Source organism: Giraffa tippelskirchi, chromosome 11 (assembly GCF_054371585.1).
Source record: "Giraffa tippelskirchi isolate mGirTip1 chromosome 11, T2T-mGirTip1v1.2.pri, whole genome shotgun sequence".
Taxonomy (NCBI): Eukaryota; Metazoa; Chordata; class Mammalia; order Artiodactyla; family Giraffidae; genus Giraffa; species Giraffa tippelskirchi.
Genome location: NC_137285.1, coordinates 103,558,542 through 103,572,627, shown reverse-complemented (window position 1 = coordinate 103,572,627; position 14,086 = coordinate 103,558,542). Strand labels below are relative to the sequence as shown.

Sequence of the window (14,086 nt, the reverse complement as noted above, 5' to 3'; positions counted from 1 at the left end):
TTTCTTATCTCTCCTTGCTATTCTTTGGAACTCTGCATTCAAATGGTTATATCTTTCCTTTTCTCCTTTGCCTTTAGCTTCTCTTCTTTTCTCAGCTGTTTGTAAGGCCTCCTCAGACAATCATTTTGCCTTTTTGTATTTCTTTTTCTTGGGGATGGTCTTCATCACTGCCTCCTGTACAATGTCACCTCTGTTCATAGTTCTTCAGGCACTCTATCGGATCTAATCCCTTGAATCTATTTGTCACTTCCACTGTATAATCATCCAGAAAAACATCTATTTCTGCTTTATTGACTATGCCAAAGCCCTTGACTGTGTGGATCACCACAAACTGTGGAAAATTCTTAAAAGGATGGGAATACCAGACCACCTGACCTGCCTCTTTAGAAATCTGTATGCAGATCAGGAAGCAACAGTTAGAACTGGACATGGAACAACAGACTGGTTCCAAATAGAGAAAGGAGTACATCAAGGCTGTATATTGTCAACCCCCTTATTTAACGTATATGCAGAGGACATCATGAGAAACGCTGGGCTGGATGAAGCACAGGCTGGAATCAAGATTGCCGAGAGAAATATCAATAACCTCATATATGCAGATGATGCCACCTTTATGGCAGAAAGCAAAGAGGAACTAAAGAGCCTCTTGATGAACGTGAAAGAGGAGAGTGAAAAAGTTGGCTTAAAGCTCAACATTCAGAAAACTAAAATCATGGCATCTGGTCCCATCACTTCATGGCAAATAGATGGGGAAACAATGGAAACGGTGAGAGACTTTATTTTCTTGGTCTCCAAAATCACTGCAGATGGTGACTGCAGCCTTGAAATTAAAAGACGCTTGCTCCTTGGAAGAAACATTATGACCAACCTAGATAGCATATTAAAAAGCAGAGACATTACTTTGCCAACAAAGGTCCATCTAGTCAAAGCTATGGCTTTTCCAGTAGTCATGTATGGATGTGAGAGTTGGAATATAAAAAAAGCTGAGCGCCGAAGAATTGATGCTTTTGAACTGTGTTGGAGAAGACTCTTGAGAGTCCCTTGGACTCCAAGGACATCAAATCAGTCCATCCTAAAGGAAATCAATACTGAATATTCCCTAGAAGGACTGATGCTGAAGCTGAAACTCCAATACTTTAGCCACCTGATGTGAAGAACTGACTCATTGGAAAAGACCCTGATGCTGGGAAAGATTGAAGGCAGGAGGAGAAGGGGACGACAGAGGATGAGATGGTAGGATGGCAGCACCAACTCAATGGATATGAGTTTGAATAAACTCTGGGAGCTGGTGATGGACAGGGAGGCCTGGCATGCTGCAGTCCATGGGGTCGAAAAGAGTCGGACATGACTGAGCGACTGAACTGAACTGAACTGTACTGTATAATCGTAAGGGATTTGATTAAGGTCATACCTGAATGGTCTAGTGGTTGTCCCTGCTTTCTTCAATTTAAGTCTGAATTTGGCAATAAGGAGTTCATGATCTGAGTCAGAGTCAGCTCCCAGTCTTGTTTTTGCTGACTGTATAGAGCTTCTCCGTCTTTGGCTGCAAAGAATAAAATCAATCTGATTTAGGTATTGGCCATCTGGTGATGTGCATGTGTAAAGTCTTCTCTTCAGCTGTTGGAAGAGGGTGTTTGCTATGACCAGTGCATTCTCTTGGCAAAACTCTGTTAGCCTTTGCCCTGCTTCATTTTGTACTCCAAGGCCAAATTTGCCTGTTATTCCAGGTGTTTCTTGACTTCCTACTTTTGCATTCCAATCCCTTATAATGAAAAGGACATCTTTTTTGGGTGTTGGTTCTAGAAGGTCTTATAGGTCTTCATAGAACTGTTCAACTTTTGCTTCTTCAGCATTACTGTTCGGGGCATAGACTTGGATTACTGTGATATTGAATAGTTTGCCTTGGAAATGAAAGAGATCATTCTGTCATTTTTGAGATTGCATCCAAGTACTGCATTTCGGACTCTTTTGTTGACTATGATGGCTACTCCATTTTTTTGTAAGGGATTCTTGCCCACAGTAGTAGATATTATGATCATTGAGTTAAATTCACCCGTTCCAGTCCATTTTAGTTCGCTGATTCCTAAAATGTCGATGTTCACTCTTGCCATCTCCTGTTTGACCACTTTCAATTTGCCTTGATTCATGGACCTATCATTCCAGGTTCCTGTGCAATATTGTTTTTTAGAGCATTGGACTTTATTTCCATCACCAGTCACATATACAACTGGGTGTTGTTTTTGCTTTAGCTCCATCTCTTCATTCTTTCTGGAGTTATTTCTCCGGTGATCTCCAGTAGCATATTGGGCACCTACCGACCTAGGGAGTTCATCTTTCAGTGTCCTATCTTTTCACCTTTTCATACTGTTCATGGGGCTCTCAAGGCGAGAATACTGAAGTGGTTTGCCATTCCCTTCTCCAGTGGACCATGTTTTGTCAGAATTCTCCACCATGACCCGTCCATCTTGGGTGACCCTACACGGCATGGCTCATAATAGACAAGGCTGTGGTCCATGGGATCAGATTGGTTAGTTTTCTGTGATTGTGGTTTCATTCTGTCTGCTCTCTGATGGAGAAGGATAAGAGGCTTATGGAAGCTTCCTGATGGGAGAGACTGACTGAGGGGGAAACTGGGTCTTGTTCTGATGGGTAGGGCCATGCTCAGCAAATCTTTAATCCAATTTTCTGTTGCTGGGCTGTGTTCCCTCCCTGTTGTTTGACCTGAGGCCGAACTATGGTGGAGGTAATGAAGATAATGGTGACCTCCTTCAAAAGGTCCCATGCATGTACTGCCACACTCAGTGCCCCCAACCCTGCATCAGACCACCACCGACCCACGCCTCCACCGGAGACTCCTGGACACTCATGGGCAAGTCTAGGTCAGTCTCTTGTGGGGTCACTGCTCCTTTCTCTTGGGTCCTGGTGTGCACAAGCTTTTGTTTGTTCCCTCCCAGAGTCTGTTTCCTCAGTCCTGTGTAAGTTCTGGTGGCTCTATGGTGGGGTTAATGGTGACCTCCTTCAGGAAGTCTTATGCCATACCTAGGCCTACTGCACCCAGAGCCCCTGCCCCTGCAGCAGTCCACTGCTGACCTGTACCTCTGCAGGAGACCCTCAGACACAGCATAGTTTCAGTTCAGTTCAGTTCAGTTGCTCAGTCATGTCCGACTCTTTGCGACCCCATGAACTGCAGCACGCCAGGCCTCTCTGTCCATCACCAACTCCTGGAGTCTACCCAAACCCATGTCCATCGAGTCAGGCTTTCCTTAATATAATGAAAAAGCAAATTGATTATGATATCAACCATGGGTACAATAACTCCTTTTAGGGAAGAAAATGTATCATTTGAGTAAATAATTTGAAGGGTTTTTCAAGCTTGGAAAATTTTTGGTCATATCTCTTCAAATGTTTTTTCAGTTCTCCTTTTTGCCTTTGAGGACTCTAATTACACATGTATGAGGTTGCTCAAAGTTGTCCTACATCTCACTGGTGCTGTTTTCATTTATTTTATTCTTTTTATCCCCTGTGCTTCATTTTGCATAGTTTCTGTTGCTATGTCTTAAAGTGCATTATTTTTTCCTTTCTAATAACTGATCTGCTGTTAATCACATTTCATATTTACATACCAAATATCTTTGGTATTTTTATATCTTGAATGACTCTGCCTATATTTTGAACAAGTAAAATATAATTATAATGTCTTTGTTTGCCAATTCTAACATCCTTGTCAGTTTGGGTTGGTTTCAATTGATTACTTACCTTCTTCATTATGAGTCAGGTTTCTCTGCTCCTCTGTAAGTCTGGTAATCTTTGATTGGGTTTCAGACATTGTAAATTTTACCCTGTTGAGTGCAGATAGTTTTGTTTTTCTAGAAATATTCTGGGAAGCGGTTAAGTTTCTTGGAAGAAGTTTGGTCCCTTCTGGTCTTGCTGTGGTGATGTGTTAGGTGAGTCCGGAACGGTGCTCAGTCTGGAGCTAATTATTTCCCACTACTGAGGTAAGACCTTCCTGAGTTCTCTAGTCAACGCCCTGTGAATTATGAGTTTTTCCAGTCTAGGTTATGGGAACAGACACAGTTGTTAATATCAACCCCATTTGAATGCTGAATACTGTTCCTGCTATTCTTTTTAGATGACTCTTTCCAGCTTCAGGTAGTTTGCGCACACACATGATAGGTCCATGCCTTAGTGAATACTTTAGGGAGATCCTGTGCCCATCCCTGGGGTTCTCTCTTTGTGTAGCACTTACCTTCATCCTGTGAACTCCACTGTCTTGATCTTTCTAGACTGTCTCCTCAATCCACAATTTTTGATATATTGTGTTTTCACTCCAATTCAGTTCTAAGTATTTTCGGTTTTCTCTTGTGATATCTTCTTTTATCCATGAGATATGTAGAAGTGTGTTGTTTAATTTCAAATATTGAGGAACTTTCCAGGTTATTTTTTAGACTTTCATTTCCATATAATTCTATGGTCAGTGAATATACTCCATATGATTTTAATCTTTTAGAATTTATTAAAACTGTTTTATAGTTTAGTATATGATCTACTTTGATAAATGGTTCATATATACTTGGAAAAAATGTATTCCAACAGATTTTGGATGTCGTGTTCTATAAATGTCTGCTGGATCAAGTTGGCTGGTAGTGTTGTTTGTGTCTTCAGTATGCTTACTGATTTCATGTTCCATTAATTACTGAGAGAGGAGTTGGATTCTTTAATGACAATTAAGGATTTGTCTAGTTTTTCTTTTAGCTGTCCATTTCTTTTTTCTTCTTGTGTTTTAAAGCTATATAATAAATATGCATGCACATTTAGGATTCCATTTTGATGAATCAGTCTTTGTATCATTATGAAATGTCTTCTTTTATCCTTCTTCAGGTTTCTTTTGATTATTTTTTACATGATATATCTTTATCATTTACTTTCAACTTATATGTGACTGTGATCAGTTAAAGATTCATATTAGGACAACAAATAAAAAATAAATGAAAGTGGTATAGCAAATAAATGACCTGATGGAAAAATTGACAAAGAATTAAAAATTATAAAAATAAGTCAAAATGTTGGAGATGAAAAGTACAATAACTAAAATTAGGAACACAAAGGATGGTTTAATAGCAAGTTAGATGCAGCTCAAGAGAGAACTAGTCAAGTACGAAATAGGTGAGAAAAAATATCCAAGACTGAAGCACAGAATGAAAAAAGTATGAAAAATGCAAAAACAACTTTATCATTAATGTTAAACTCTTAAACCAAATTTTCAGTAACATTCACAATAATCTCAGACATTTTACCTTATGCAAAATGAACTTCTAAAAGCTTTACTTTGAGTTCATGAATTAGATGAAAATATTGAGCCATTATTGAAATTAAATTAATTTCTTATAGAATATCAGCCATAATGCTATAACCAACATCTATCAAAATAAATAGTAAAAAGACAAAAACCTCATTCCATATATTTAGAAACTAAAAAGACACTGCCAAAGAATTCATGGATTAAAGAAAAATTCCAGTTGAAATGACAGAACGTCTGGATCAGACACAGGTCAAAATGTTACATATCAAATCTAACAGAATGAAGCTAAAGTGGTACTTAGAAATAAATTTAGAGCATTAAATGTTGTTGTTGTTCAGTCGCTCAGTCATGTCCAGCTGTTTGTGACCCCGTGGACTGTAGCATCCCAAGCTTCCCTGTCCTTCACAATCTCCCAGAGTTTCCTCAAACTCATGTCCATTGAATCAGTGATGCCATCCAACCAGCTCATCCTCTGTCATCTCCTTCTCCTCCTGCCTTCAGTCTTTCCGAGCATCCGGGTCTTTTCAATGAGTCGGCTATTCGCATCAGGTGGCCAAAGTTGGAGCTTCAGCGTCAGCATCAATCTTTCCAGTGAATATTCAGGGTTTGATCTCCTTGCAGTCCAAGGGGCTCTCAAGAGTCTTCTCCAGCAGAACAGTTCGAAAGCATCAATTCTTGGTGCTCTGTCTTCTTTATGGTCTTTATTACCTCCCTTGGCAAGACCCAAGACTCTCTTGGGGTCCCCCCTGTGCTGTGAGTTGGAAACTCACCCCATGCAATAAGCTCAACAATCATGCATCATACCTCATTTCATTTCCTTCTTTCAGGCAGCACTATCTTGCACTACACTACTTTTCTCTGCTTTTTTACGTATTTATTTGGATTTCTAGTTATTTAAGATGAGAGAGTATATCTGGCCTCCTTTATTCCATGGCAGCTGAAAGTAGAAGTAATCTGTCATTTTTATAAAGTTTGAAAACATGCAAAACAATGCCACATATATATCCCCCCTTTCTATATATAAATAAATATGTATTGATATAGACATAGTTTGGGGAAAATGAATCATGCATAGGGAAGCTAAACACCAAATTTGGGAGAAAAGTTACTTGGAGAGGTAGGAGAAAACTACCCTGAAATTGAGATAATGAGCAAGAATGATAAAATTTTAGAATTCTTTGAAGATTAGTAGTAGGCACAGGGATAGCCACCATGTGTTTCTGTATACTTCTTGTGTGCATGAAATATTTTATAATAAAAATTTAAAGGTATGCAAAAGGGAGAATAAGTAAAGAGTATTAGTTAAAGGAGTATTCTACAAAGATAAAGAGGTAAAATAGGATAGTAATTAAATGTGTCTGTAAGCCACATCTAAGCCACATGGCACTGTTGGGGGTGGGGACCAAATGGTAGCAAAGAGAAATAATATATCTTCTTCTCTCACCAGCCAGGTCTCGGCAGGCTGTGATTTACCTGTTGGTGCTTTCCTGTGGGGAGAAGGAAATAGCAACCCACTCCAGTATTCTTGCCTGGAGAATCCCAGAGACAGAGGAGCCTGGTGGGCTGCCGTCTATGGGGTGGCATGGAGTCGGACACAACTGAAGCAACTTAGCAGCAGCAGCAGCAGCAGCTTTCCTATGGGTACTTTCTACTCCTGGGCAGAATTCTTTGGTCAGTTCAGTTCAGTTGCTCAGTTGTGTCCGACTCTTTGTGACCCCATGGACTGTAGCACACTAGGCTTCCCTGTCCATTACCAACTTCCGGAGCCTACTGAAACTCATGTTCATCGTGTTGGTGATGCCATCTAACCATCTCATTTTCTGTTGTCTCCTTCTTCTCCTGTCTTCAATCTTTCCTAGCATCAGGGTCTTTTCCAACAAGTCAGTTCTTCCCATCAGGTGGCCAAAATGTTGGAGTTTCGGCTATAGCATCAGTCATTCCAGTGGTTATTCAGGACTGATTTCCTTTAGGATAGACTTGTTGTATCTCCTTTCAGTCCTCGAGACTCTCAAGAATCTTCTCCAACACCACAGTTCAAAAGCATCAATTCTTCGGCGCTCAGCTTTCTTTATAGTCCAACTCTCACATCCATATAGGAGAAGGCAATGGCAACCCACTCCAGTGTTCTTGCCTGGAGAATCCCAGGGACAGGGGAACTTGGTGGGCTGCCGTCTATGGGGTCGCACAGAGTTGGACACGACTGAAGCGACTTAGCAGCAGCAGCAGCACATCCATATATGACTACTGGAAAAACCATAGCTTTGACTTTGTTGGCAAAGTAATGTCTCTGCTTTTTAATATGCTGTCTAGGTTGGTCATAGCTTTTCTTCCAAGGAGCAAGTGTCTTTTAATTTCAAGGCTGCAGTCACCATCTGCAGTGATTTTGGAGACCAAGAAAATAAAGTCTCTCACTGTTTCCATTTTTCCCTATCTATTTGCCATGAAGTGATGGGACTGGATGCCATGATCTTAGTTTTCTGAATGTTGAATTTTAAGCCAACTTTTTCACTCTCCTCTTTCACTTTCATCAAGAGGCTCTTTAGTTCTTCTTCACTTTCTGCCATAAGTGTGGTGTCATCTGTGTATCTGAGGTTATTGATATTTCTCTTTGATGGAACCTTTCAAAACCCCAGCTTCCATAAACACTACAATGTTACCACCATGCCTTGCTGAGTTATCTGTCCACCTGCCTCTGGACTTGAGCTCCTGGGTCACTGTTGTGCTCTCTCTTATCCACATAGGTGATCTCTCTCTGACTTTGGCCTCTCAGTATGTTGGCACTACTTCTCTTCAATGATCATCTCTTGCTTGGATCTTTGCGATAGCCTCCTGACTTGTCTCCCTTCATCATTATCCCCTGCTGCATCTACCCTTAATATGGTAGCTGATGGAGTGGTCCTCTGAAAACCTCGAATCATGTCACTTCTCTGCTCAAAATTCTCTGTCTTGCTCAGAGGAAAAACCAAACTCCCATGTTGCCTTCAAAGCACTGCAGTAATCTGGCTCCTTCCACCCCATCTCTTGCTGCTCTCCCCCACTGCCAGTCCCTACTCATCACTCGGGGCTCCCCGATGCTTCTAGCACCTGGCTGATGTGCTCCTGCCTCAATTCCACCTGCTGCTCCCTCTTAGAAACTTTTTACCTGATTATCTACCTGGCTTGTTCTTTCTCTCACCCAAAGTGTGGTTTTCTCAATTGTTACATTTTACAGGTCTTTCTGATCCCTTTATTTAAGGCTACTCTCATTTTCACGATGCATTCCATTTCTTCCTCTGCTTATCTCTTTCTCCTTAGTATGTGTGGTCTTCCAATATACTATAAAATTTATTTCTTAATTTTTTTTTTATTGTCTGTCTCCCTCCACTGGAATATAATCTTCATGAAAACAGGGATTTTTGTGTTTTATTTATTGCTGTAATACAAGCACCTAGAACAAGTACGTGGCACAGAGATTGCCATCAGTGGCTTTGAGGATCTCTGTTTCCTCCTTTACTCAGAGGCTTAATGAGTGAGGGAGAGGTGTATAGCCCCTTGTACCCGCTGTTCACTTGACACACATGTGATGGTAGTCCCTTGGACTGGGCTTTGAGCGTCAGCTAGGCAGGTGCCGCAGAGGTGTTCCTAGGTCCCAGACGTTTAACTCCTTCAGGTCCGGAGAGCCCCTCTGTGACTTTCCCGCCTCTTGTAGGGACCCAGAAATCATTTGATTGCTTCCATGCATGAAGGCAAAAGAAAGAGGTGGCAGAAGATGAGATGGTTAGATAGCATCACTGACTCAGTGGACATGAATTTGAGAAAACTCTGAGAGATAATGGAGGACAGAGAAATCTGGTTGCTGCAGTCCATGGGGCTGCTAAGAGTCGGACACGATTGAGGGACTGAACAACAGTAACAAAAGCATAAGAGGGCACAGCAACTCTTCAAGGCTGTCCAAGGCTCTGTCTGCCCAGGAGCTTGCTAACACTCTCCTTACTGGGCTCTTGCTGTCTTTCTGGGACTCAGCCCAGCTCTCAGATCCCACAACTCTAAGAATTCTGTTGCCTCCCTGGGGTTCCACTTCAGTTCAGGGAATAAGGACTTTCTCTCTGGAGTCGACTGACATCTTTTCAGTGCTTCCCCCCCTTCCCCATCTCTCACCTTACCTCACTTTCTCTCTTCCCCTCCCCCAGGCTAAAAATTTTTCCCTAGTATAACAAGAACACTAACCTTCCTTCTGTTCATCTCTCATCTGTGTTGTGAATCCTTCCCATTTTTCTAAGGACCTGGGCTTTTGGTATCTAAAAATAGGAGGAGAGACACTATCTCTCTGCATTTGGCTGTCAAACTCTCTCAGAGGATAACTTGGCTGCTGTAACGGAAGAAGGGTCAGGGGCATGGGAGAGGGAAAGAGAGAGGGAAAGTTTTGGGTGGGGGAAATTGTGAAATACTTATAGAAGATGTGGTATATATACACAGTGGAATATTACTCAGCCATTAAAAAAATGAAATAAGGCTATTTGCAGCCACACGGGTGGACCTAGAGAGTGTCATACTGAGTGAAGTAAGTCCGAGAAGGAGAAATATTATAAGACATCCCTTATATGTGGAATCTAAAAAGAAATGAACTTACTTACAAAACAGAGAGAGACTCACAGACTTAGAAAATGAATTCATGGTTGCTGGGTGAGGGTGAAGGGATAGATAAGGACTTTGGGAAGATCATGTACATACTGCTGTATTTAAAATGGATATAACCAACAGAAACCTATCGTATAGCACATGGAACTCTGCTCAATGCTACATGCCAGCCTCGATGGGAAGGGTGTTTGGGGAAGAATGAATACATTATATGGATGGCTGAGTCCCTTCACTGTTCACCTGAAACTATCACAACATTGTTAATTGGCTGTACCCCAGTACAAAATGTTTTGGCATTAAAAAATAAATAAAAATAAAATTTAAGAAAAAAAGAAAACAGTCTCATCACTTGATGATAGTAGTGACAACAACAATAATGATGGTGGCGCTAGTGGTAAAGAATCCGCCTGCCATTGCAGAAGACATAAGAGACACGAGTTCAATCCCTGTGTCAGGAAGATCCCCTGGAGAAGGATTTGGCAACCCACCCCAGTATTCTTGCCTGGAAAATTCCTTGGACAGAGGAGTCTGGTAGGCTACAGTCCAGGGGGTCACAAAGAGTCAGACATGACTGAGCACACACACACAACATTTATTGAGCACTTCCTGTATGTCAGGTCCTCGCCCAAGTGCTCTGTATACAGCATCTCCATTCATCACCACCACAACTCCATGTGTATTTATTGTTATGGTAATTTTTCATAAGAGCAAATCGAAGTCTAGTGAGGGAGAGGGATTTACTCAGGTCCCACATTTTACAAATGATGGGTGTGGGCTTCAGACGCAAGCCTGGTGTACACCAAAGTCTGTACCTCCTGGCCTCATGGCAGCACCTCTAGAGCCTGAGGACGCCAGGCCCTGTAGATGGGGAATTAGTCCATTTTTCCACACCCCCGGCCCCTCACCCAGCAAGAGTGGGCTGTCCCTCCTCTTCCTGCCATGCCCTGGGAAGGGCTGAATCATCCCCGTTTGCCTCCATGGTCAGCCTCTCCCTGCAAATCTGGCTTCCTACTCTGCTTCTGCTTCACTAGGTTTCCAATCTCTCTCTTCTTCCTTCTCTTTCTCTCTTTTTCTCGATGTGGCTTTACAAATAAAATACAAATTTAGCTGAGAGCTCATACCACAAAAAGGGAAGAAGTGATAAGTATAAGCAGCAAACAGAACCCAGGGGGTTAACACCCTGTTACCACACATGAAGGTTTTGTGGGGAGAGGACTGAGGATCTGCATGTTTCTGCTCTCAGGGGCGTTCAGGCTGCCTTTCCTGCTTCCTGCAGAGATGTCCTGGGCTCCTCCCCAAAGAGCAGTGTCTTTATCAACAAGTAGAAAGCTGCAGCTTCAGGAAGGTGTCCCAGCTCCAAATTATCTCTACTGTCAGAGGACTGCTACTTTGGAACAACAAGCTAACTCGAAAAAAAAAAAATCAAATATCAGCCATTGACATCTTAGTATAGCTGAGCTGGACCAGCTAGCCCAGATCCAGAGTCTTTTTTTTTTTTTTTTTTTTTTAAAGATATAAGCACCTCAATGTGCAAAGCAGCATTTTTTTTTTCCTTTTTTGAAGATTTTTTGGATGTAGACCATTTTTACAGTCTTCATTGAAATTGTTAGAATATTGCTTCATTTGTTTATGTTCTCATTTTCTGGCCGTGAGGCACGTGGGAATCTTAGCTCCCTGACAGGGATCGAACCCGCACCCCTGCATTGGAAGGCAATGTCCTAACCACTGGACCACCAGGGAAGTCCCCAAGATCCAGATTCTTAGGGGACAGTCATTTTGATGGCAGTGAGGTGGGAGGAGAGGAAACTTGGAACAGGGTGCAATCAGTTGAGTCCGGGACTGCGAGAGGGCTCTGGGCAGCTGGGCGAAGGCTGTGTGTCTCTGCAGGTGATGATTCCATCAGCACCTTGGGCCTGATCCTCTGTGTGGGGCTGTCACTGCTGCTCGTGTCCATCCTGGGCTACAGCCTGGCCAAGTGGTACCAGCGCGGGTACTGCTGGGAGGGTGAGTGAGCGCCGGACCTTGTCACCCCAGCTCAGCCCAGCCCCTCCTCTTCTGTGGCATTTGGCCAGGCCAGATGGGGCAGCAAACTCTTTAGAATGGTGTCATGCAAAAATATTTCCTGTGGTGGCGGCAAGTGGTTGAAGACTTGGGTGGGGTGGCTGAGCCCTTGAGGCAGTGGGGGTAGGGTACTGGGGCCTTTATTGGAGGGGGTGGGGCTCTTCCCACACCCAGCAAGCAGTCAGCTTCCTCCTCCCTCAGAACTCACAGGAATCCATCTCCCAGGCCTGTGTGAGCCCCAAGGCCAAGGGCGATGGGCTAGACCGGCCAAGCTCCAGGTCTCTTCTCTACCTCTGGCTCCTTGTTCTCTCTTCCCCTGCCTGTGTGTCTCGGGGCCTTCTCCTAAGCTTGCTGATGCTTCAGCCCCACTGGACATCTCCTGGAATTTGCTGGGGGTGCCCCCAACTCTGATTCACATCTGCATTTCCCATAGGACCCAGGAGAGCTGGGAAGGCATACTAGAGAACTGGGGGCTTCCCAGGTGGTGCTAGTGGTAAAGAACCTGCCTGCCAATGCAGGAGACATAAGAGACGTGGGTTCCATCCCTGGGTTGGGAAGATCCCTAGAGGAGGGCACAGTGACCATCTCTAGTATTCTTGCCTAGAGAATCCCGTGGACAGAGGAGCCTGGTGGGCTACAGTCCATAGGGTCGCAAAGAGTCAGACACGATTGAAGTGACTTAGCACGCACTAGAGTCCCAAGAAGCAGAGAACATTTCCTGGATCTGCAATAAAATTCAACAGCTTCCATGGATGTTTGTTGAGCACCTACTGTGTGCCAACATACTTGTGCCTAATGTGATTTCTAAAAAAATTCCATGTGAAGATGAAATTCTTAGTCTCTGTGTGTTTTTTAACAGAAGATATGAGGCTAGAGTCACAGAGTTGGAAAGTGGTGGAGTCTGGATTCTAGCCTCCTTCCCAGAGTCATTAGTGTCCTTGATGGAGAGATCCCCAGTGGCAGGATCTATCCTCAAAGAGCTGGTGTTTCTGTCTAGAAAGAAGGGAAAGTACCCATGAGTTTGGAGCAGGAAGAAGACACTGAAGGAGCCTGGGAACCTCCCATGACATCCTGAGGCCCAGCCAAGCCACCCCATACCTCCCAGACAGGTGTGAAGGAGGAACGCATGCTCCCAGGAGAGTGGTGGGTCGCTCTCCCTGGAAGTACCAACCCTTTCTTTTCTGTCTTTCTAGGGCCCAATTTTGTCTTCAACTTGTACCAAATCCGGTGAGTAGATTCAGGGCAGATTGGAGTGGGATGGGGGTGGGGGGCTATATATGCTCGAAAAGAATCAAAGATGGAGTTCAAACTTACTACTTACCTTCCTGGTCTCCTCCCCATGTCTCTGAGCAAGCAAGAGAAAAGGATGGAGCAGGGTCCGTGTAGAAAGTTCCATGGAAGAAAACTTGAACACAGACAGGACATGAAAGATCCTAATGACAGTGAACTACTTAGCATTCATCCCTGGGTGGGCATCATCCATTCATCCATCCATTCATTTGTTCACTCACCCATCATTTATTCAGTAAAGGTTCTATTGCAGTAGGTATTGTGACATTAGTTTCTAAGGGTACAAAGATAACTGGGCATAGTATCTGTCTTTAAACTGCCTGTGGTGGACACCTGCCTGGTTACAGATATAATCTCAGACATAACATGCTGTCCAAAGAGAGGAGCAAATGAAGACAATCGGGGATTCAGGGAGTGTCCTGAGTTATTGCAAGAAGATTCAGAAAGTCCTCCTGTGATAAGTCGTCTCATCTGGTCTCTACCACACAGCAGGCCTGCTTCTTATCTGGCCCGAGGTTTGGGTAACTCTCATTCTGGAAAATAAGTCAGCGAGTCTGTGAGTCACTGCTGGAAGTTCTTCCCAGCTCTGGTCCCAGAGAGAGGCCAGGTTCTCAGCCCCAGTAACTTGATTGGATGGTCTTTCTCAGGAACCTGAAGGATCTGGAGATGGGTCCTCCCTTCACCATCAGTGGCCACATTAGCAGTTCAGATGGAGGCTACATGAAGTTCTCAGACAGGCTGGTCTGATGAGGGGAGTGTCAACTTTCTGGAGCCCCAGAGAGGTAAGTGGAACATTGGTGAGCTCCTGAGTGAGTCTGA

The 14,086-nt window shown here is 43.4% G+C and overlaps 2 protein-coding genes across 2 annotated transcripts in view; one reads left to right on the top strand and one right to left on the bottom strand.

The window, feature by feature from the left end:
- Positions 1-4,252, bottom strand: part of TMPRSS4 (transmembrane serine protease 4) — a 118,231-nt gene extending 113,979 nt beyond the window's left edge. Inside the window, exon 1 of the mRNA XM_081538058.1 lies at positions 4,247-4,252. Within this exon, the coding sequence (XP_081394184.1) occupies positions 4,247-4,252 (6 nt within the window). The remainder of the gene's footprint in view (positions 1-4,246) is intronic.
- Positions 4,253-5,126: 874 nt separating this feature from the next.
- SMIM35 (small integral membrane protein 35) lies at positions 5,127-14,014 on the top strand. The gene is made up of 4 exons (XM_081538057.1): positions 5,127-5,163; positions 11,804-11,920; positions 13,171-13,204; positions 13,915-14,014. The coding sequence occupies exons 1-4, from the start codon at positions 5,127-5,129 to the stop codon at positions 14,012-14,014; spliced, it is 288 nt and encodes a 95-aa protein (XP_081394183.1).
- The last annotated feature ends 72 nt before the right edge of the window (positions 14,015-14,086 follow it).